Source organism: Seriola dumerili, unplaced genomic scaffold (assembly GCF_002260705.1).
Source record: "Seriola dumerili isolate Sdu_G_001 unplaced genomic scaffold, Sdu_1.0 BDQW01000267.1, whole genome shotgun sequence".
In the NCBI taxonomy this organism is placed as follows: Eukaryota; Metazoa; Chordata; class Actinopteri; order Carangiformes; family Carangidae; genus Seriola; species Seriola dumerili.
Window position 1 is genome coordinate 2,297,094 of NW_019174522.1, and position 24,006 is coordinate 2,321,099.

The 24,006-nt window shown below is 41.2% G+C and overlaps 4 protein-coding genes across 4 annotated transcripts in view; 1 reads left to right on the forward strand and 3 right to left on the reverse strand.

Annotated features, from left to right (window-relative positions):
- Nucleotides 1–1,198: 1,198 nt before the first annotated feature.
- LOC111230468 (visual pigment-like receptor peropsin) lies at nt 1,199–7,711 on the forward strand. The gene is made up of 7 exons (XM_022757217.1): nt 1,199–1,315; nt 1,469–1,532; nt 1,727–1,852; nt 5,771–5,909; nt 6,149–6,313; nt 7,279–7,363; nt 7,502–7,711. The coding sequence occupies exons 1-7, from the start codon at nt 1,199–1,201 to the stop codon at nt 7,709–7,711; spliced, it is 906 nt and encodes a 301-aa protein (XP_022612938.1).
- A 387-nt stretch (nt 7,712–8,098) lies between these two features.
- On the reverse strand, nt 8,099–9,406 carry tmem187 (transmembrane protein 187). Its single transcript, XM_022757221.1, has one exon. It carries the CDS (start codon nt 9,166–9,168, stop codon nt 8,383–8,385), a length of 786 nt encoding a protein of 261 aa, XP_022612942.1. The 5' UTR covers nt 9,169–9,406; the 3' UTR covers nt 8,099–8,382.
- Nucleotides 9,407–11,062: 1,656 nt separating this feature from the next.
- Nucleotides 11,063–15,855, reverse strand: saraf (store-operated calcium entry associated regulatory factor). Its single transcript, XM_022757222.1, has 7 exons — nt 15,695–15,855; nt 15,132–15,310; nt 14,456–14,654; nt 14,085–14,363; nt 13,743–13,896; nt 13,565–13,662; nt 11,063–12,177 (listed from the first exon to the last, which is right to left on the reverse strand). Exons 1-7 carry the CDS (start codon nt 15,759–15,761, stop codon nt 12,152–12,154), a joined length of 1,002 nt encoding a protein of 333 aa, XP_022612943.1. The 5' UTR covers nt 15,762–15,855; the 3' UTR covers nt 11,063–12,151.
- A 2,363-nt stretch (nt 15,856–18,218) lies between these two features.
- galnt7 (polypeptide N-acetylgalactosaminyltransferase 7) overlaps nt 18,219–24,006 on the reverse strand; it is a 41,164-nt gene continuing 35,376 nt past the window's right edge. The window contains exons 11-15 of the mRNA XM_022757228.1: nt 23,189–23,291; nt 22,977–23,075; nt 21,664–21,792; nt 21,537–21,567; nt 18,219–20,243 (exon numbers count right to left, since the gene is read on the reverse strand). Of these exons, the coding sequence (XP_022612949.1) occupies nt 20,137–20,243; nt 21,537–21,567; nt 21,664–21,792; nt 22,977–23,075; nt 23,189–23,291 (469 nt within the window). The 3' untranslated portion in view covers nt 18,219–20,136. The remainder of the gene's footprint in view (nt 20,244–21,536; nt 21,568–21,663; nt 21,793–22,976; nt 23,076–23,188; nt 23,292–24,006) is intronic.

Below are 24,006 nucleotides of genomic sequence, written 5' to 3' on the forward strand. Positions count from 1 at the left end.
AACACCTACAACCCACTGTTGATGGCTGTGGACTGACAGCTCACTCTACAAGTAAGTGTAGCTGTTTTTTTTTTTCTGATCAAACATCAAATGTTGTCAGTTTGATGTTTAAATCTTCGTCTGTCCCTGTGAATGAGTAAAGTGCCTTTGTCTGTATGACAAGTCTCCATATTGTCTGTAAACCAAGGAAAAGGTCAGATATCATTAGGCAGTGACCATCCTTTCTGTTTACTTAACATTCAGTTAGTGGTACAAAAGAAAGAAAGAGAATACTGCACCAGTGTCTGACTCACCATCCATTCGTCTTAGTTTTATGGTTCTTCCAAAAATGTACAATCGTGGGTAGTATACAGTGTACTAATAACTAATAACTACAGGCTCTCGCTCTCTCTGTATGTATATATATATATATATATATATATATATATATATATATATGTGTGTATATATATATATGTGTGTGTGTGTGTGTGTGTGTGTGTGTATATTTACAGAACTATATACTATACCATATACAGTATATATATATGTATATGTATATATATCTCAACCCACCTGCTCATTTCATTTGACTCTACTATTGTAACACCTTCATCACAGTGCTTGACATCTCAGTGCAGGAAGTCAACATTTCTGATATATATATATATATATATATATATATATATCAATAACTATATATAAATATGAATAAATACATATAGATACATATTGTTAAATTGTATAATAGTAATACCCAGTTCCAGTTTTTTTCTATTTTTACTTTTAGTTCATTTGACATTATGAGAAAAGAAGACATTAAATCACACAGAACTACAAAATGTGAAAGATGGGACAATAAAGTTCAAGAAGAGTAAAGATGCAGGAGTCCACGTAGCATCATCTGTCTAAATTATCACCAGTTAAACTATGCAAGCCAAACATCCAAAAGATATACTGTGAAGGATTACAATGTAACTAGAATGGTAAGTTTACACTTCCTGTAAACCATAATTTAACATTCCATTTAGCAATGTTTTGGTTTCCTTTTTATGTCAATATGCAAAGAGTAACTTATTCCAATTCAACATGTTGGTATAAAACCTTGAGTAATAGCAGGTTTAGTGCGGTGGACATGAGCTCAGGTAGTCCCTTTATACTAAAGTCTGCTGTGCTGTGTGTTTCCTGTCTCCCAGTGGCTGAGTGGTTTAATGGGACAATGTTCATGGAATGTCTGTGGACAGAGGCAGAGAGGTGGCTGCTGGTGGCTGTGCTGGGACTTGAGATGGTGATGGGAGTTGTGGGAAACTGTCTTGTTCTGCTGGTCAAAGTCATGGTAAGGTGGGATAGCAGTTCCTCATATTAGTGTGAACTGTTATTCCTGACCATGAAGTACTGTGGCTGAAATAGACTGGATCTTTTGGTTTTGGATGATCATTCACTTTAACATGATCTCAAAATATTTTCTTCTTCTTTCTGTCGTTTTCAGTGCAGGGGTCAGTTCTGCTGTCGTTACTGGCTTCCTTTCATCAGTCTCACCTTGTCAGATTTAGGTAAAATTTACATGCCAATGCCAACAATAGTGCATTACAAGAATATACGTTGTAATCTCCTCTCTTGGTGTATCCCACTACCTCTCAACCCACCTCATTTTCTTGACTCTAGTATTGTAACATCTTCATCACAGTGCTTGACATCTCAGTACAGGAAGACAACATTTCTGATAATGAACCACTGTGTTGTCAAGGCTGCTCCCTGCTCATCATCTCCGGCTCCCTGTTGGCCATGCTGACGGGAGGTCAGAGGTCACCATGGTGTGAGGTCGTCAGCCTGCTGAAGTTTGCTTTCATCACCTCCTCCATAGGGAGCATAGGTACTGTGCAGCTCTACACAGACCACTGCCTCGTGTTTTCTATTCCATCCATTCCACTCAACTAAATCTTCAAATAGTTGTTCATCAGCGGAGCAGCAGAGTGAGCTTCAGCTTCAGAGTCCAGTACAAACACCAGCTCCCTCACATTTTGTTGACACCTGTTAGTGTGTGGACTCTGTTATATGGCCATCACTCCTCAAATATGAAAAACCATAGCAGTGTTTCCTATGGCGGCAGGCGTACCAGGCGTCAGTTGTCATGATTACAATAATATAAATACAATAATAATAATTAATAATAATTATATATACATATATATATATATATATATATTTTATTTTTTTTATTTATTTATTTATTTATTTATTATTTAATACATTAGATATACAGAATAAGGCACAAAAGAAGTAGCCCAATGGTTACAGTACTAAACACCCAGACTGTACTAACAGCAGCGTATCTACCTTTGTCACCCTGATTACTAAAATAACAATCATGGCTTCATTAGTTTTAGATATGGTCTTGATTTGCGTTAAAATAAGTACTTCCTCAACAGACAATCTTTGTTGTCATGGTTACAATAAAAACAACGTGGTTAACTTTGTTGAACAGTCATGGATAACAGAAACAACATAGGAATCGAACACTGCACTCCTGTGTCACATTCATCCATCCACCACAACCTCCTGCTAGCGTGGACTTTGTCTCTCTTTCACCAATGTCAACACACTTTTCCCTTTGCTCCTGTCATAATTACTACGACCACTAGATGTCGCCTAGCAACAAAACATTACAAAGTACAGGAGGAAAGTCTCCATTTTTCAGACTGTATCGTGTTGTTGTAGCTGTGGACCGTAATATGAAAAGGAGTTTCTTGTAACAAATGACAGTAATAAAACCATCATGGGTCTGTGTGTACTGTGTAAATAACAGATTATAATGTATTGTTCTACTAATCATCATAGTCAATTTAAACTCTATTTACTACATGATTCTTGTAAAGTGTCACACAGTCAGTCGCAGTCAAAAGTCTTGGGCCGATTTTTCTTCCCGCTCTACCCTAGCATAGAGAAGTCACTGAATATAGCGTCCATTTCAAACACCTGAACAGTCCAACTCCACAACAGTTGGACAAGTCAAGTCAAGTCAAGTCAGTTTTTTATTTATATAGCATATTTCATACGGCAGGTGTAAACTCAATGTGAAACTCAAAATGAAAGCAAGGATAGATCATACATGACAAAATACAATAAAATAGCATATAGGATAAGAAAATATTACCTAAATAAAACATAGAACATGGGAGATAATAACAATAATAATACTGACCACACCACACTTCAACCTAATTAAAAGCTTGCTAAAAGAGATATGTTTTTAATTTACTTTTAAAATAAGACACTGTTGTAGCAAACCATAGTTCATATGGTAAATAATTCCAGAGAGTAGGACCATAATGACTGAAAGCACCATGAACTGATTTAGCGTTGATTCTTAGTATAGTGAGGAGACCTTTTTATGATGCGCTAAGGGATCTCTTTGATGTGTATTCAGTGAGCATGTCACAAACATAGGAAGAAGCTAAGCCATTAAAACATTTAAAAACAATAAGAAGTATTCTAAAATTAATCATTTGTTTTACTAAAATAGGATAAAATATGAGTAACAAGACAGACATTTTCCTATGAGGTCCTAAAAATCCTGGAGAGGGTAGTAAAAAAATCTAGATTTTCCAAGGATCAGTGTGGTCAACAAACAGGAGCTCTGGTCCTTTCCCCTGTGAACATACAATTTTTCAAAGTTTTGGTGCTTTTGGTGCAACACACACTCCTTCCACCAGATGCCTCACTCTCCAGGTGCCAATGGACAGGGTGTCTGATGGCAATAACTTACCAGCTCAGATATTGCTATTGCTTGGTGACCCATGCACCCCATTGTCACAGACTGAAAGGTATAGCCATTTTATGCCAGTGTCTGTTCAAGGTATTGCCATTGTATCAATGTGCAACCACTACCTGTCCATTCTGCTGAACCCATGCTCTGCAATAAGGTAGGTTAAGTGGACAAAGTCTGTATACCAACACCCCTTCCACTAGCCTCTGCATACCCCCCAGGACAGGCCCTCATTCCCTGGGAGACATCCAGGCACGGAGACCCCCTCCACCAGCCTCTACATGCTCCAGGGCAGACCCCCTAACCCAAGCACCCCTCGCAGTTGCACCCACAAGATACTCATGCCCCTGGTACCTGGGGACCCTGTTTCTATCATTGTGCAGATGTTTGTTACCCTGGAGACCCGAGTAAAAGCTCTTATCACTAGAGACGGGGACACTTTACTCTTCTTCAGCCAAAAAACTTTTTCAGGTATTTCCATTGGGCACCAGAATATATACCTATAAAGGCATTGCCATTGTAAACCAATATCACTGCCTGTCCACTTACACATGCAGTAAGGTAAGGGAAGTGGACAAAGTCACTAAACTAAACTGGTCAACTAAATCTCTCTATGACTGAACTCTTGCTCATCCCAGCAAATCATTCTCTCCATCACAATAACTTCATCTCCTACCCCAATCAAGGTTTATGAGAAACCTGGATGTCATGATTGATGACCAGTTCTCCTTCTCTGACCATCTTGCTTCATCTCTCGGTCATGCCAATTTATTCTACACAACATCAGAAAAATCGGTGACTCAGTAGCCTACCCAACTCTTGATGCAGGCCATGGTTATCTCTTGCCTTGACTACTGTAATGCCCTTCTAGTGGCTCTCCTTTCATACAGAGTGAAACCCCTACAGAAAGTCCAGAATGCAGCAGTGTGTTTGGTTTTTGATCAACCTGAAGGGGAACATGTCACTCTACTGCTCACTGACCTCCACTGGCTACCCATGGCTGTCAAATTCAAGTCACCACTGCTTGTCTGCAGAGTGACTTCTGGGTCTGCACTAATTTAACTCAATCATACAGCCTTATGCTGTTTCTCGAAACCTCCATTCCTCCAAGTAACATTTTCCCTGCTTACAATGTAATCTGAGTCCAGACTGTTCTGGTCTGTGGTTCCCCAATGGTGGCACAAGCTACCAAAGTCTATCAGAGCAGGTCGTCTCTCTATCGTCAAGAATCTGTTGAAGACTCATCTCTTCAGAGAGACCTCTTCTCCTAACACCTCTGACACCCTAACATGTGTACCTCACATTTACTGTGAACTTCTTTACCTGATCTCCTTGCAAGTACAATGGGACAGCACTCTACAACAATAATGGATTTGGTCCTGTTCTCCCAAGGTCAACGTATACTATATACTGTATAAATATATGGATACATGGCTAATATTCTGATATTTTGCAAACTGATTATTTGTTATTAGCTGTATGTAAAATCTTGATCAACTAAGTTACCAGTATACATCTACAGCTGTTGATGGAATGTATCACTGTGGCCTATCACTGTGATAAGCCAATGATAGGAACTTTTATGTTGTCCCTGGGCAGACCACTTAGCCACCAGACCATATCATACACTTGTTTGCTATATTAGTATATATATATATATATATATATATATATATATATGTATATACTGTATATAGATATATAGATTGCGCACTAAACCATTACATCCAAGGCAAAAACAGGAGCATCAAAATGTGCTCTGAGAACACATTTATTTGGCCCCAATATCATTATGGGGTCTGATGTGGGCTGCCAACATTTTTGAGATTTTCAAGTGGGCCCTGAGTTGGAAAAGGTTGGGAACCACTGCTTTAAAGTAAAGGTATGAATAGTATTCAATTAAATCCACCCACTTAGTTATTTTCCATAACTTGTCCTGACCTGCAGTAGCAGTAGCCGTTGCAGTAGACAGCAGTCCCACAGCTTCAATTCATTCAGTTTGAGGGTTTCTACTCTCCTTCACAGCTCTCCTTTGTGTGCAGCGGCTGATTGGCAGGGCCTCCACAGGAAGTGCTCTCTTTGTCATCATTGTGACAGCATGCTCGGTTTCTTGGGTGACAGGGGTGGTGTTTGGGAGTGTCCCTGTTGTCTACACCTGGATCAGGTATTACTACTTCATGCTTTCACATGACACATGGCGGTTCATGAGAGTTACTACATAGTAATGAATAATAGAAATTAAGGACTTCATATGATATGTAATGAAACAGATACATGCAGCTAAATGTGGTTGCAGTGAGAATACAAAGTGATGTTCCACATGGATGCCTGGATCATGACTGAACCATAGTAAGTGGGGTAACATACCATATTCCTCTCCATTATGTCTTCTCTCTCCTCCAGGTATGACAGTGCAGAGATGCTGTGTGCTGTCTTCTGGGAGAGCAGCTACTCAGACATGTTGGTCTACATTCTCTGTGCTTTCTCCATCTGTATCTTCCTCCCCTTCCTCATCATCTTCTTCTGCTCTGTGCTAAGTGCCACCGGCTGCTGCTCAAGCTGCAACAGGTAAAACACCTGAGAAAAGATGATTTCAAGAGACATGACACAAGCTGGAGACTGCTCAGATGACGTTCTTGTTTATGCCTGGTAATATAAAATGGACACGTTCCAAGGTTTGGAGTTTGGTGCAGTTCCCATAACTGTGACTATTATGGTACCATGAATCATGCTAACCACCTGCGTTTACAAGAATCAGGTAAATGAGGACTCATGTGAAACTACCTGTATGAGTGCAGGCAGCGCGAGCCTCCTACAACTTTCCAAATGATTTTATTTCATCTTTGTTTTTGGTCGTTTTGGGTCTCTGTGGCGATTTTACACCTTATTGTTTTTCTGGTCATTTTTTCTCCTTTTTCTTGTTTTGAATCTGTTTATGGTTGATTTCAGTCTCTGTGGTAATTTTGTGCCTTTTTGTGATCATTTTCAGTCAGCTTTTGGTTGTTTTGCAGCTTTTTTGTGCCAGTTTAGAGTCTCCTCGTAGTTGTCTGACATCTCTTTGTGGTCATTTTCAATCTCTTTGTGGTTGTTTTGCATTTGTTTTTGGTGGTTTTGAGTTTTCTTGTGGCCATTTTGTTTTTCTTTTTGGTCGTTTTATTAATCTGTTTTTGGTTGCTTTCGGTCTGTGTGGGCATTTTGAGATGTTATGTGGTCGATTTCAGTCTGTTTTTTGGTCATTGTGCATTTCTTTTGGATGGTTTTGAGTCTCCCTGTGCTCGTTGTGCATCACTTTGTGGTTATTTCACATCTTTGTGGTTGTTTTTTGTCTTTTGATGTTTTTTAACTGACCACTATTACTTCCAAACAAGAAATACAAATACTCACTTCATGTTGATACCATGACTAAACTACAAAGCACAATCCCTGTAGTTTTAATACATAAAATTATATATGTAGTGTAATATTTACTATATATTGCTGTGCTATTATAGTGCACACGTAAACAAAGCTGTCTTGTTTCCTCCTTTTCTCAGTGGCGATGAAGCAGACCTGTCTGCAGTCACACCGCTGCTGGTGGCCTCCTATGTGCTCTGCTACACTCCCTTTGTTGTGTCTGAGGTGACAAATGCACTCAGTAACTCTGAAGCATCACCTGAGCTGCTGTACCTGCATGTACACAGGTGGAGAAGCCACAGTCAACACCTGCTTCTCTACTCACTGACTGTCTTTGTTTCTTTCTCTCCATCCACCAATCAGCTGATCCTGCTGGGTAGGCTGGACCTGTCACCGGCTCCTGACTGGTTAAGGACACTGTCATCAGTGATGTCATACCTGGACTGTGGTCTGAACCCTCTTATCTACTGCTCCCACCACGACTTCAGGGTGGCAGGCCTGACCCTGCTGTGGACCAAAAGGAAAGCACAGTCCGAGCCTGTCCTCACGGCTGTCACTCAACGTGAGCTATAAACATGACAGTGATACAGCTCAATTTCCTTCCAATCAACTCATTGCTTTTTTCCTCTTTGTTTATCTATTCAGTGAATAATCCAAATTTCAATTAAAGTTTTACCATAAGTCATCAATGTGATTTCCAATCATAAAGACCCAGAGCTTTTCTTTGCGTTTCAGTCTCAAATGTTTCCTGTTCTGAGTTTTTGAGAAATGGATTGGATGGATCTGCAGTACATTCTTCATGTGGACTGTACTGTGAACATTATATTGTGTCAGAGCTTCCTTGATATGTGTCTGGAGTAGGAAGAGTCACACACTTAAACGGATTATTTTTTAATCAGATCTTTAGTGAAACTTTTAAAAGCATAATTAGAAAACGAAATGCTGACTCAAAACAAGAAGACTGTTCTACTACTGTTTATTACACCATAAAATGATTATTACTGAGTAAGATGAGTAAGCAACATGTAGGAACATTATAACTGATGTAGGGAGCATTAGTGTATTAATAAAGGCTTTAATTACAGCATACAGTCTCGGCTTATCAGAAAATGGCGTCAGAGAAGGTTTAGTTGGTGAACTGCCACAACACCTACAGGCCAAAGTCACAAAATAATCTTAATGTGAGATGAGTGAAATTAAACTGCGGTAGGCGACTCCCAGCGGGTCCGCGGACCTGCGGTCTCTCAGTCTTGGCGCGCAGCGCTCTCTCCCTGGGCCCTCTGAGTCAGCGCGGTCAGGAACCAGAAGCTGAAGTGGAACTGCGACACGTCGCACACTTTGGACCAGAAGTGCCCGGTGAGCCGCTGGAACAGCCGGTACCGAGCGAGCCAGTGATCCAGCAGCTTCAGCGCCACGAATCCGGCACACGACAGCACCGCGAGCAGAAGATATCTCCGCGTGTGACCGTCCCCCTGCTCCAACTGCAGGCGAACTCCCTTATAAACGGCAATGCCAACGTGACAGCCCAGCGCCACCTCGAAGCCGCGTTCGTGCACCAGCGCCAGACCATAGCTGAGGAGCGAACACAGTTCAAACGCTGCCGCATGGGACGCGCGCCACCTTGCTGGCCCGCGGTCGATGAAGCCGATCCACACAGGAACCCACGCGAAGATCGGTAAGGTGAACCACTGGTCAAGCACGGCGGGGGCGCGCCTCAGCACAGCCAAGCGAGTCCACTGCACAGGTGCATAAAAGAGCGCCATGAAGGCGAACACCTGTCTCATGTAGCGGCTCTGCGCCGTCTCCTTGTCGCCTCTGTCCCACAGCAGCCAGGACAGTCCCATGTAGACATAGGCCAGGTTCACCAGACAGTTACAGGGCATTGCCAGGAAAACTGGCAGAGACTCGACCCGTCGCTCCGCATAGTGCTCATAAGACAAGTCCACTTCAACTTCGTCGAACAGGCTGGTGTTCGCCAAGGCGACGCAGAGCGCGACAGGCAGCGACACGTGCAGCAGAGCCGACTTCATGACTTGTTCACGGTCATTACACTCTTCCTACAGTCAGATGTGGACTCACCAGCGCTCTATGAGATTTAACGTTTCTCTCACTTTCCTAAATGGGATCAAAAGAACTGCTGTTGTTGTTATTATTCCGGATATCAAAATCATGTGGTAGGAGGGTTTGGATTGGCTTGCTCGCTGCTCGCCCCGCCCCACTCTATACTTACAGTAAACAGAACGGAACATTTGCTCAGTGCTTTTTGGCTTTACTGATTACTCTTGAAATCTGTTATTTAAACGTTCAGCTGCGAAAAGTCAAAAGAAATCTCCTTTCCTAACAACTTCCTTAGCACTAAAGACAACCTGCTTAGAGAATCTGACTGCACTTACACTATGATTTTTTTTTAAACTAACTTCATTTAAAGATAAACACAATGACAAACAGAATCATAGCTGCTGAGAAAGATGTTTTAACTTTATACAGAACATTTAACCATCAATTCCTCACAGGAAGTAACATCAATACTGCTCAAAACAAGAACAAAGCAAACAAGATGAAGATGTTCAAGTAAGATACCATTGGAGGAATATACATATAGAGTCATCATTAACCAAAGTAAGGAACTGAAGAAGGGGCCAGAGCAATGATATTCAGACATGAGTATATTGTTTCCTGGCATAGGTGCATTGACCTTATATATTTAGTAGGTGGGGTGGTTTAGTGAAACAACAGCACTTATTGTTTTAATGATAACAATGGAACATTTATGTTTGACAGGGAGAGATCACTTGTGGATTCATCATCTGTCTCTTGACTCTCTTTCCTTTTAATTCTTCCTGTTGCTAACCGGCTCTCCATGTTGATTCTCTACTTTTTGCCATGTGATGTGATTTTTAGTGTGAAATCAGTCTGAGACAGCAAACAAGTAAATTATGTGTTCCAGCAATAAAAACATCAAAGTTCCTATCATTGTCTTATCACAGTGACAGGCCTTAAAAAAATAAGGAGTATTTAAACATTTTAAAAGATCATCTTACTTTAAAACACTTAAACACATTATTTATATATATATATTTTTTTATATTTACATCTTCTCACCAAAATTGCAGCCTACTGTTTGGCAAATGATTTGTTGGCCGACTTGCAGGCCCCCGCCCATAGGTTAGGAACAACTGATTTATGGATTTGGGCTTCAGTCGATCAAACAAGGATTTCCATCAGTTCTTGATCAGGTCACAAGTATAAAACAGCTACTCTGTTGTTTCTAAATTTATGTGAGTTTGTTGTGGTCAAACTACAATGATGTGTCGCTTTAAATGTTGCTGCTGCAAGCAATTGTCATAATTTCCTTTCCTTTGGTGAAGGAAGCTCTGCTAAAGGAGATAAGATAGGAAGCAGTGAAGCTCCTTCCCTGAGCTCTGATCATGATGCTGCTCAGATACTTCAGCTAATTTCAATCAGTTTGAATGTTTCTTCTTTCTGCCTTTGCCGTTGTCTTAGCTTGGTGTCCGCAGGTCAGGCAGACAATCACAGCTTCCTCTCTTTTTTGGTGTTCTTGTTCTTTTTTTGGATTGTGTCTTTGCTTATTTGTAGTGTTGTATACATTGTAAATTATTGTTACCAGATCTCACAAGCTGGCTCGGGCCTGGTCAGTACAGGATGGCAGACTGCCTGGGAATACCAGGTGCACTTTATCTGTTGCTGCTTCTTCACCAAACACAGCTGACAGACACAGTTGATATTTTAAATAGGTTTGAGTTGGACTGAAACAGACATCCTGCAGGTGATAATTAAAAAGTGAGAACAGACAAAAGCAGAGCTGCTCTTCACTCTGGTCCAATCACAAGATGATCTCAAGTGTCAAGTGTATGTCACCTGTAATGAGTGTTTTTACCCTTGGGAAGGAAAGCAACAAGCAGCGGGATCAAAAAACACTTTATTGTCTCTTTATTAGCTAGTTACCAAAATATCATGCAACATTTCCTAAAAATAACTGTATACTACATTTCAAATCTCTGTATACATTTAACCTGATTTCATTAAATGATATGGAAAGTGAGAGCAAAGCACTGATGAAACCAGATTTACACAAAAACATAAAGGGATTTGTGGCCATGAGCCAGCTCTACAACCAAATGTTTGAGACTGAGTGAGTGAGGCCGCTGCTCCTTTAAAATGATTTGGCGTGAACAGTTTCTACGTCATCAGGGGGTGTTTACAGCTGATCCACAACAGTTTTCAACCTTAACCCTAGCCTCGTTTTGATCTGCTCCTTGTTGCCCTGTTAAAGTTACTGCATTACATGTTAATAATAAATGTGGGAAGCCAGGGTGGCTGGGTGACTGCCTGTAACTAGAGGCAAAGTCCTGAGCCAATATTGAAAACTGCATGATTATATTGTTGAATTTATTAAATGAAAGCAGTAGAAATGTACACTATGCTTAACTGGCACAGTATATGACTCATACACACCCCAGCCATACACATGGTTTATACTTTGTCTTAATTTCCCCATGAGTATTTACTGATTTACTGATTAAAAATCATAGTCATGATTCTTACCTGACTGCAATTAAACATAGGAGCACATATCTGTAATTTACTTTATGTGAATGCAAAAGGTGTGACAGTGTCACTGTTTAATGTGTAAATTAAAGAGTGGATTCACATTGAAATCTTCCCACAAAAAGCTCCAAGATCAAGATCCTCTTCTTAAACCACATGAACCACATTCTTCCAAACGCTGAAGCTTCTAGGCAAAGGTCAAACCACATGTTCACAGAAAAACAAGAGCATCCTGTTGCAGCTGAAATCACAGTGAGCATTCCAGAGGAACACAGTACTGAGTAGCAAAATTATTGTATTGTTTGACAGGCTGATCTCTGCACGAGAGGCGTTTGTCATGTTTCACTTGCCACCAGCAAACACCAAGTTCATCTGTCATTAGTGCACCGCTTTAAAAACTGCTTGAGTCATCCACTGTGGAGTATATGCCCACTTCCACAGCTTCTATCTTCTCTTAGTACCTCCAAAACCTGACAAACAAAGATGGTGGTTAGCCAGCAGGAACTATGGCAAGTCTCCAACGGCTGAGACGTTGCATCAACTCATCTCTGGAATCACAGTGCCTTCACCAAAGAAAACACATTTAATTCTAATTCATATCATGAATTATAATCAATAAATTCAGCTAAACCAGCTAAACCAATGCAGGATGCTTCATGGATACAAAGGCAACATTTGGTAACAACTATCAAAATAATGCATACAGTCAAGTTTGATAAAATGTTTGCTGAAGTTCTAGATCAGGTCACAGAATACACTACAACACCTGTTGCCAGGTAACTGTGATGAGTTCAAATTCAGATTAAGGAAAAAAGTTTTCTTTTAAATGAAGGAAGAGAGTCGAAAATGGATAATCCGGAATTAAGTTTCACTTACAGTTCTGACAGAATATTAAATCAGGGTTCAGGGGAAAACAATTCACAGAAATTTGAAACACCTGTGTGGACTCTTGGCGTCTCAGCAGAGGAAGACATCAACGTTCAGCTTGTGGTACGACATAAAGGCGCTACTGGTATAGATTAAATGAATATTATCAACCAGAGGCATTGCATTTAGTTAAGGTGTAGACATGTTATATAATTTTGATTAATATTAAATGATTGATCTGTAATGTTGAGCAGCATATATGGCAGGGTTTGATTTGATTAATTTATGGATGTTTGCTAATCTTATCTGATTATGAGTTATGGGGATGTGAATATTATTTAAAATTATTTAAGCATAAAGCTGCAAACAAAATGTGCGAGTATGGTTTACTGTTAAATAAAACTAAACTAAATGAATGTACTTTTTAGATAAGTAAGAGGTGGATAATATCAAAATTTAAAGAGTGGATATTTTGAAAATAATTGATTTTGTGTTCAATTTTCTTTTGTTTCTTCAAAGATTATCAAAAATACCCAAAATCTCATCAGTTCATCCTTAAGTCCTAGTGGATGTTTGCGCCAAATCTGAAAAAGTTTTGTCAAGGTGTTACTGACATATCATGTCCACGAGAATGAGACAGACAGACAACCTGAAAACAAAATGGCTGCTCCTCTGACTGTCGCGAGCGCGGAGGAATAAAAACAAAATGCTTGAATGTTCACAAATCCAGATGCTGAGGCACTGACTTCTCACACCAACAGTGACCATGTGACTGTTCTCATCAATAATTGTCAGAAACAGCATTTCAGTGGTCTCACAGTTCATACTCTCTGTCACCCAGGTAATGACAGTAAAAATCATCACAGGTTTCTTTTACTCCAACTAGATATACAGTATCAGGATTAATCCTTTCATCCAATATACTGTTGATATCAGAGGTGGTAAAGGTGTCAGACGTTTGTGTGTGTGTGGCTCTGTTCGCCAACATACCTGAAGCAGTGCGTGTCCCAGAGGAGGAGGAGGAGTCTGCAGCAGGAGGATGTCTGCTGTTGGTGTAACTGGAGTGGTTGTAGTTATAGGGCTGGTTTCTGCACAACAATCACACAAACAACCTGAAGGCTCTGATTTAAGCAGAGGAGGAATGATGTTCTCTCATCTCTTAACTAACCTTTGACGGCCAAACAGATACCCCAGCACTCCACCTGTCCCCATGCCAGTCCAGAAGTTTCCACCTGTGCCGGGAGCAGCTTGGCCTCCTGGGTACTGTTGTCCATGAGTGTAGTCACTACGGAAACCGTAGCCTGGGTTGGCACCAGGATAGCCTGAGCAGACAAGAATACGTTGCAGATTTCAGAGAGGCAGCTGTAATCTTATTTCACACTCCAGCACTACAAGCTGGATGCTTATTCAGCTGTTTGTACCAGAGAAGAGATACCCCAACTCACCCACCCACCTCCCCAACAGGAGGACCAGACCATCTACTGTTGCTCTACCCTTCTGCATCAGCTACCTGTGAAGTCAGGTTTGAATCCCGGGGGTGGTGGTCCTGCAGTGGAGCCGTAGTGATTATCTCTGGGGTACCCAGGCTGTCCTCCGTCCTGCTCCCACTGGGCTGTGTTCCCAACGAGGAACAGCTTGTAGACACCATAGGCTAAGAGCAGAAGCACAGCAACCACCAGCAGGCCACCTGAGTTCTCGCTGCCCGAGGGGTATGAGCTTTGATGGCTCTGCTGCTGATACTTGTTTCCGGAAAAAGCGCTGAAGAAACTGGAGGCGAAGCCCCCAAGATCTGAGACAGACAAACAGAAAACAAAATTTCCTCAATATCAAGTCCGTGTGTGAAAATTAAACCACACCAACTTCATGTCTCTATACTCTGACCTCCAAATCCCTTGAATCCACTGTGGGAGCCCGAGCTGCCTTGTGTCCTCCTCCGGCCCTCTTCAGTCAGTTCCAGTGAGTATTCTAGCCCACAGGAGCCCTTCAGTATGTAGGCATCAGCAGGGTGGCTGTAGCCCTCACAGCTCACCTCCAGCCTTCCAAACTGGTACGCATTGTCCATATCAGTCTTACACTCCCACTGTGAACAGCAGAGGAGGGGTTATAGCCACAGACCACATCATTCACAATCACACACACACACCCTGACTTCTTGTTTCCAAATAAATCACAGACTGACATGAGTTCTGTTATGGACATTACTTAGTTTACAGTCAGTCTCACCTCCTGGCATTGGGACAGGAAGGAGAGTGTGAAGAAGCAGCACCAAGAAGCTGCCATGGTGCATGTAATGACCCCCACCAGCGGGCATCCTCACTGGTGTTTGTTGGAATAAGGCCCAGTCAACACTGAATCTCTTAGGCTCAGACCAATATTGATATTGGAAAATTTAGAACATTCTATGCAACTGTGGTGGCAAACATTTGTGTTCTTATATTAACAACAAAAACTGAGTTGTGACCAGTCTTTGTGCTGAGCGGCATGTTGTACAGTGATCTCAGAGCATCCTAAAAATTGAGTCAGTTATACTCCATCCACCTCACCTCTCAGTCCTCACCTGTACATCCACTCCATCCCAACCTTTGTTCTGACACTGGACCACCTCTGGGATGAAGGCCTGGCAGCCTGCTGACCCTCCAACACACTGGAGCTGAAGGACGGGGCTGGAGCGCCCCGCTGTGGTGTAGCGACCCTTATACAGTGTCAGCACCTGGACATCCCGCAGCAGCACACTGCCTGTAGTGGGGAGGAGAGGAACAAGCTGGGTAAGCGACACTCAACAGGTCTGCTGTTGTAAAATAATATAACATAATCAGGTGTCCTGCAGCCATTTCCCAGATCAATGCTCAAACAGTTGGAAAGGTGTAAAAAGATTGCTGGAGGATGGTTTTCCACAACCTGGCAACCCAGCAGTTGTTCTTATTAATATCTCAAAAGACTTATTCACCATTAATAAAGCCGTTAATTAAAGTTTACTAACCCCGCGGACTATAAACTCATTTAATTTAGTTTCCGGTATGGGCTGCGAGCGGAGTGGAGGTGTTTGTTACATTTTCTGAACATGGTGGTTGGCTGTAACCTAACCCTGACAACGTTAAAACACAGTGAAGCAGAACTTACCGTCATCCCAAGCCTGGACGTGTCCCACCATCAGAAACGACAACACAACGGTAATGAACCGCTTCATTTCCCCGCCGTGTGTGCCCGCTATAGTACTACAGTGGAGACTTCTCTCGTTGCTTCTCGTTACACCGGAACACAGATGATGACAAGACCAGCGAACTTTACCTTCCCTGTTGCGTCATTTGTATTTGCTGTCGCCGACCAATGGGGAAAGAGTACGACACCCGTATAAACGGTCAGTTCAACCAATCACACAGAGTGGATTCACGATGACGTAAACGTGCGTTCATGTGGGGTCGGAAAAATTAGTTTCCATCTGGGAAAATTCACGTGAACACATCATCAGTACGGAGCAACAACTCGGACATTTTCGAGGCATAAGCAGTTTAAGGACTGATGAATCCTGGATGAAGTTATCTTGAATAACAGTGAATAACTGTTGAATAACTGTTATTCACTGGCAAAAGGCATAAAGGCAAAATGAATTAGAGAGATTTATTATTGACTACCTGTAGTGGAGGCTGAACACATGAAAACAGCATTTACCCACTCAAAGCATCATGATAATAAACATTATTTATGAAGTTTACTATATAGTGAGACTGTAAAGAAAAACATAAAGTTAAATTTGATTTTGTTAAAAGAAAATGAAATCAATTTAAACAACTTCTAACTATAAACGACACACACACCATGTATATACATTACATATAATATTTGTTGTCTGTTTTGGCATTTTTTATGTTGATTTAATATTGGCTTTGTGTGTTAACACATTGCAAACTTGTTTATAATGTATTATACATATATATATATATACACTGTGTGAATTAATGTGAATGATTTCCTTTTTCTTAATTTATGGAACAATACAAATATCAATAAAAAAAAATGTGAAATATCATTTTGGTTCTTAAAAGACTGGTTTATAGAGATATTTTTGAAGGTTACAAGAGTGAATCATTTTCTTTTCTTTTTGGTGGGTATCTTAATTAATAAGAATGTAGGCAGCCATATATCAGCATTTTTCTTTGCCTGAGCCTGATCAGTCCTTATTTAATACATAGAACATATATTGTTTATATTAAATGTGGGACGACTGAAGAAAAAACTACTACTACTACTACTACACCAGAACCAACAAACTACAATCCAGTCACAACCATTAGCCCACACTAGCATAGCTGTGATATACTCCACAGCAATGGAGTCGGACTGGTCGGACTGGGCAGGAAATTCAGCCTTGGACTGATCCACTGGGATGGGTTGCACGAATGATGCTGACGGAGCTGATCAACGCTTTTAAAACTTAATGGATGTTTTGACGGTCCACCAGCCGAACAGGATTTGAGCCAGTAGCCCCCATGTTAGGGTGACCAGACGTTCCCCTTTTCCGGGGACTGTCCTCATTTTTGGTGGCCTGTCCCCAGAATTGTCCCAGTTTATAACTGTGAATCAAAAACAGACATCTAGCATTGCACTTGTTTTGGCAAACAGAGGGGGCTGGCTGCTAGCTATAGCAGACTCAGAAAATAAGCTAAAACAATCAAAATATAGTTGTCCAATCAGTTTTTTTTCTTTTCTTTTTTTGTCATCACTAGGCAGAGAAGAGATTAGTTGGCTCACAGATTGGTTAGGAGTTCATAACTAGGCAGTAAACTAATGAAAAATAATATACAAAAAGCCCCCCAGCCGAAACGTGTTGCCCAACAGTCCATAATGGACTTCACATGAGAATATTCACAAAAATATGTTTAAGCAAAATTCTTTTGATTTTTTGAATTGGTGGACCTTTATGAACTTAAGGAACATAAATAATTGAGGAATAAACAGACCATTGGACTTCCCAGATGTCATTTTATCAGTTGTTCCTCACCATAGTTTATCACAGTAGTACAACAGTTACCACTGTCAAAATACATGAAAACTGACCTGTCCGCCTTTTTTATTTAATAGATAAAAACATTGGATATTTTAATGATATATTGACCACTGAACTGGAAATGTCCCCTTTTTCCATTTGAGAAATCTGGTCACCTTACCCCATGTCCAGTCCACCTCGACTCAGGTCCGATCTCTGTCTTTGTCTGAGGCCTTTCTAGACAGAAACATGGTTTTTCTTCCTCAGTGGAGGAAATTCTGGAAGGTCGCTTTCACCTGTACACTGCACACTGAACTGTGACATCACCTGTGGGTGTAGCCTGAGGGGAGGGCCAATGGTTTCACAGGGAGGGACTCACATGAACTAACATGCACACACTGCTGGACCAGTTACCAAAACAAAGAGCAGAGAAACTCAGATTACATCACACACAGAGGGGGTGTGGCTTCTTCTCTGTTCAGGATGCCATTACTCCACTATACATAGAAAACAGATTTTTGCTGCTGTATTAAAGTTTAAAATCTCATTTACAGAGCCTTTAAGTTTTCTGGGTCCAACATGACCCAACTCCAGCATCAGCTCAAGGAGAAGTCACTAATTTGCTTGAAATCACAATAAAAAAACACAACCCAGTGGTTGTAGTAAAAATCAGGTCTTTTATTTTCTCAGTCACCCAATGTTTAGCCCATATTATTAAATCTCTGCTATAAGTTAGATATTTACAACATCATTCAAGGCCCTTCACAAAATGCATCACGATCGTCTTTAGAAAGAAATCTATTTACATTGTACAAAACATTGCATACATGATGATCTGTACACCAAAACCCTCTTTCCCTTGCAAAAACAAACAAAAAAAGGAGTCACATTTTTTTTTCCTTTGTTGTATTCCCCACCATAAGCATTGCTCACTGGCATCATTCCCCAACCCAAAAACCCTGTGTGTGTGTTTTATTTTTATTTTTTCCTTTTCAGACAGGCAGTTACTAAGTCACAGTCAACTGGTCAGCTACTAAATTAGTCATCAAGACTGTGAGGAAGGCAGGCAGGTCAGAAGTGCTCAGTCCATCATATTGATGTGCTCTCCTCTAAAGCATCTCAGTGTCTGTAGGAGCTGATGAAAATTCATTCAAGCCAACAGAAATCAACAGAAGCAAATGGCCAATCAAAGTTAACTAAATAAATACAGTGTGCGGGTTACTTTTACTCAAGTTTTACTAGTGTGGATTTGAAAGCATATTCTCTGAGGGATGGACCACTGCTGGTTTTCATGTGGGGAGGGACCTTCAGGTGTTTTAGAGAAAGGAGTGCTCTGTGAAGCTTCATGTAGGAGTAAACCAGCGTCTGCTGCTCTGTTTTCATTATGTAGTTTTCTTTTGATGCGCTTCTTATTCATTAACCTGTCAGATTACTGTGTTAGCTTCGACCTAGACGTGCCTCTTCCACAGGGGATGCTAAAAATGCTGTTCACAGACTCTGGAGTGCAAATGTGAAGAAAAAAACAAATACAATTCAATGTCAGAATCTTGTTTGGCCTGTTCAGCGTTTGCCTACAGGAGCTTTAATTAGCTCTCTCTCCACAGGGGAAGGCTGATGTGGTCTCATCGACATGCTGATGCCAGCCTGTTGGCTCTTTTAGAAGCAGCTGATGAAACAGGACAGTTTTTCACTTCCACATGTTGATTGTTTATATCCTCCTTCACACATCAGCATGATGCCACCAAGTCAACACAATCAAATTTTTGTTTCAAAACTTTTAAAAATGTGGAGCTGATTACTAATTTCCCAGTCTATTGAACAGATTCTGCTCACCTGAGTTTCCTCCTTTGATATTTCTATTAAATGCTTTGTTTCTGACATCCTGTTTGACATATTGTTCCAGCTTGAAAGCCATCCAAACCTGCCTTTCATACAAAAGCAAGGATGATGCCAAGGATGATGTGTATGTACAAACACCTGGTTAAACACACTGATGATGTGATTGAATCTTCCACCAAAAAAAAAAAAAAAAAGACTCTTTGGTAAGTGAGCTAATCAGTTTGGCTAGCTGTTGATTGAAAAAGTCTAATAAGAGCAAGACTGTTCAATAGTTAGAATTAATATGATTAATTTCATAAATCATCGAGTGGTTTAGAAAAGACCTGAGAGCCCAAAAGAACAGATAGAGACATAGTGTAAACACGAGCATCATGAAGGACCGAGACAGAGACAGAGCCCAACATGTTTTCAGTTCAGTGAACCAGCAGCTTCAGCCTCCACATCACCAGCTCTTCTGCCACCTAGAGTATCTGTGTGTCTGTATCATGGATGAACATGTGGTCTAAAGTTTGACTGAGGCATATTTTGGCTGGTGGCAGCAGTTTTGGGTTGAAGCTGTGAATAGTAGACTCTCTGACAATGACTGGCTCATGACAACAGTTTTTCTTCAAAAGGACAGTGTCAGCTCGACAGACCTGTAAACTTATAGTATGGATGTGATTCTTGGCGTGTTAATCAGTGTGTATGTCTTCATACAGTCACTGTGTTGCTCTCCCAGCTCCTGCTGCTCCTCTAGTCTTCATACGGCCACAATGTTGTTCATCTCCCATTTCTGAGTGGTTTTACTGGTGTCACAGTCTGATATGAACACTTTGTGCAGCAGGTCAGAGCGGTCCAGACATTTCCCTATTTGGAGAATACAGATGAACATTAGGTCAGAACACACTGTGTTGCATCTGCGAAATGTCTTGGTTTTCATTTGGGGGGTGGGGGGTGGGGGTGGGGATGGGGGCTTTCTTGCGGTCTTATTTTTCTAGGCAAAAACGCTAAGGAGGAAGGGATTCTGTGGGTGACTGTAAAAAAATCATAATAATCTGTGGAACCAGATTTGGCCCGCGGGACGCCAGGTGCCGACCACTGATCTAGAGATTCAGTGTCTTGCTTATTTTTCATATGTGACATGTCTCCTGGTGATGTTATAGTGACATCATAGCAGCAACAACACAAAACTGACACCTTCCACCATAGTTTCTCTCTAGGCTGACTCTGAATATGATACAGACATAAAAAAATATAAATATTTTTTTAACCATGTGGAGACAGATGTTTTAGTGACATTTTCTTTAAAAAATAAACCAGAAATGAACTAATAATGAAAAGAAATCCAACATTCAGTCATCTGCTGCAGCAGAGAGGCAGCCAGCATGAACACACACATGCCAGCTTCTCCACAGCAGCTCAGTGATGTCAGCCGCCACGCTCACACAATACAGACAGTGTGGTCCTGGCGTTACTACTAGTGTCTGTTACACAACACGATTAATCCTTGTGGATCGCAGAAGCTGTATCACAGAAACTTCCTAACTCGCAGATCTTATCTTAACTGTTTGGATGGATCGTGTCCGCGAGAATGGGACAGATGGACAACCTGAAAACAATATGCCTCCAGTTCTGGGTGTCACAGGCACGGAGGCATAAAAACAATCTCTCACTCTTTCTCTCTCTCTCTCTCTCTCACACACACACACACACACACACACACACACACACACACACACACACACACGAAATAGAACAGCAAATTGTGAATCACAGAAAATTAAATTAGTAGTCCAATATAAAAATACAGATCATCATAACAGCAGTAAATGATACTAAATGTCATCAAACGTATATTTGACACTGATACTGACACATGCAAATAATGACCTAGTTTAAGGCGCAGCTGCACACAGGCTGTGAAGCAGAACCTAACTCCACATCACAGGCTGCTCAGAGTACAATGACCAAACCTGAGTGTGTTCAGCATCTCCTTCACCTGATCACATGTCAGTGTTTTCTCCTCTCGTGGAGCTACAGGCCACACTGACAGGGTAGTCACTCTCAGGCTGTGTGCAGGCTGTCACTGAATGTCCTAATCCTTCTGATGATGATGATGATGAATATATGAAAAGTATTTTCTGTGGTGCAGATATTTACCTGTTTGCACATGAGTGAACCGATGGAGATCCTGGATGGACAGAGAGAGAAACAGGCTTCTTGGTTAATCCAACACTTTCCACTGTTAATAAACACTTCTGTGTGTGTGTTGGTGTGTGTGTGTCACCTTGAAGTACTTCCACTCAGTGTGCTGGTTCTGGTCACAGTGTGTGATAATGACAGCTGAATTATCAACTCCTCTGGTCAGGCACTGGTCGTACTGCATCAACTGGTTGGCTTCATTGATACGGAACAAACTACACACACACACACACACACACACACACACACACACACACACACACACACACACACACACACACACACACACACACACACACACACACACACACACGGGATCAGATTGCAGGGTAAAGTACTAGATGCCCTGAGGTACAACTCTTTGATCCAGAGAGTTGATATTAGATATCACTTTAACATCTGCACTCAATTACTTAGTGTGCATTGATTGAACATGTGTGCAGCTGAAAAGACTTTAAAACTGGACTAAAGGCAGTTTAAAAGTCGAGCTGCCTAAGTCTTCACTTGTTATATTTAACACTGATTGTTAAGCAGCAAATGTTTATGTAAGATTGACATCCAAAATGAGTTTAACTTAAACACCTTTTCAACAGTAAATAATGATGAATTACTATCACTGGCTCAGATAGAATGAGGCTACAATTAATGGTCTGTAAGTAAATTAAAAAACATAAGAAGGATTCCCGATTCATAACTCATTAAGGAAACTCAAGTGGAAAACACTGAATAAAATCTAATAGTGTCAATAACTCATTGACTTGTTCAGTGCTGCTGCTGTTTTTAAAGATAAATATGCATTAATGTCACAGTAAGCTTTCTGGCTACTCTTTACTTATGCGTTGCCATGGTGAATAGTGGTAAAGCTGATCTCTGATGGAGCACGGCCAATTTAGAACTAGAATCAACTCCTTGTGGATGTATCCCTCCACCACTCAGACTAGTTCCAGGTTACATCCCTGTTTATCCAGATTCATATAAAATACTAAACATTTGTGTGAAATTTTGTCCTCATTTCTGTATACTAAAAAGTGTTTTCTGAGGTCACCATGACCTTTGACCACCAAAATCGAATCAGTTCATCCTTGAGTCCAATGGAATGTTTGTGCCAAACTTGAAGAAGGTGTTCAAGGTGTTACTGAGATATCGTGTCCACAAGAATGGGATAGACGGACAACATGAAAACAATATGGCTGCTGCTGCTCTGTCACCGGGCAGAGGAATAAAAACTCTCCTTCACTGGAAGACATGGAGTCCACTCATCTCAAGTAGCTCAGAAAGGCCACATACTGCTTCTGCAATTCTCTGTCCGACAAACTCATCAAAGATCAAACCAAACCAGATCCAGATCAGTCTCATCTGGACTGGGCTGTGCTAAAGGAGACTGAAGTGTTCCTTTACCTGGTTGCCCCCCATCCTGTGGCACGGTCCTATTTCCACATTGCCTCCATTGGTGTGTCCCATGCTGTCAATACAGTAACTTGTCTCAAAGCCGCGAATCTACACACACAGACAGGACACACACACACACAATCTGCTGTCAGAGGATATTTCATTACATGGTTAAAACAAGCTGTGTGTGTGTGCATGTGTGTGTGTGTGTGTGCACCTACCTCCCCCCACTCCACATTTTTCGGAGGCAGAGGGTAGTGCAGGGGGATGTCGTACGCTATTTCCTCCATGAACCATTTGAAGCTCTTGCATCGATGTTCCTCCCTGACAACAAGTCCAGACGACAAACAGCAGTTCACTCACAACCACCACACTTTGACTGTGACATAATCATTTATTCATTTCATAACCACTTCTAAAAATAAAAAGTCCTTTGACACTAACCCAACCCTTTGAAGAGCCTTTACAGGGCACAGTGTATATCACTTGTGTTGTAGTGATTTTAGATTTTTTTTTTTTCATCTCATCCCTCTCAGTCACAGCAGTGAGTGTCACACTTCAGTTCAGTTCTGAATGCTGTAGGTGAGGGACTGCAGTTTGATGGTGTAAAAAAAACAAAAAACAAGACCAGCCAGCAAACTCACCTTAGTTAATGTCTGTTGTGCTGTCACCATGATCAAGCTGCTTTCTGCTACAGTAATGTTACACATGACAAAAACTTGCACTTACTACTATTGTAAAGTAACAGACAGCTTATAAACACATGCCTTTAATTAGACAAGTGTTGCAGCGCTGTGCCATTCATCAAGTTAAAAGAAGCATCAACATCTGGGGCTGAAACATGAAGCATCAACACTGAAGAACCAATTCCTCAGTTCCTGCAGTTGATCTAATGACCACTAGGGTTAGCTGGCTCCAACAGTGAGTCAATCCCCATAGACTACCATGTTAAAATGGCCAACTTTACAACAGAAATAAACATGTTTACAGCCTGATACAAAAACTGTTTTGGTCTCACGCTAATTTCCTCCGTCATGAC

What these genes read in the sequence shown, in the direction of transcription:
- LOC111230468 (XM_022757217.1), top strand. Translation starts at nt 1,199, where the DNA reads ATGTTCATGGAATGTCTGTGGACAGAGGCAGAGAGGTGGCTGCTGGTG. An exon ending in CTCCTCCATAGGGAGCATAG is followed by an intron (nt 1,853 to 5,770) that starts GTACTGTGCAGC and finishes TCTCCTTCACAG; the next exon opens with CTCTCCTTTGTGTGCAGCGG. An exon ending in GTTGTCTACACCTGGATCAG is followed by an intron (nt 5,910 to 6,148) that starts GTATTACTACTT and finishes TCTCTCCTCCAG; the next exon opens with GTATGACAGTGCAGAGATGC.
- tmem187 (XM_022757221.1), bottom strand. Translation starts at nt 9,168, where the DNA reads ATGAAGTCGGCTCTGCTGCACGTGTCGCTGCCTGTCGCGCTCTGCGTC.
- saraf (XM_022757222.1), bottom strand. Translation starts at nt 15,761, where the DNA reads ATGAAGCGGTTCATTACCGTTGTGTTGTCGTTTCTGATGGTGGGACAC. An exon ending in TGGATTCAAGGGATTTGGAG is followed by an intron (nt 14,364 to 14,455) that starts GTCAGAGTATAG and finishes TGTCTGTCTCAG; the next exon opens with ATCTTGGGGGCTTCGCCTCC. An exon ending in TATCTGTTTGGCCGTCAAAG is followed by an intron (nt 13,663 to 13,742) that starts GTTAGTTAAGAG and finishes ATTGTTGTGCAG; the next exon opens with AAACCAGCCCTATAACTACA.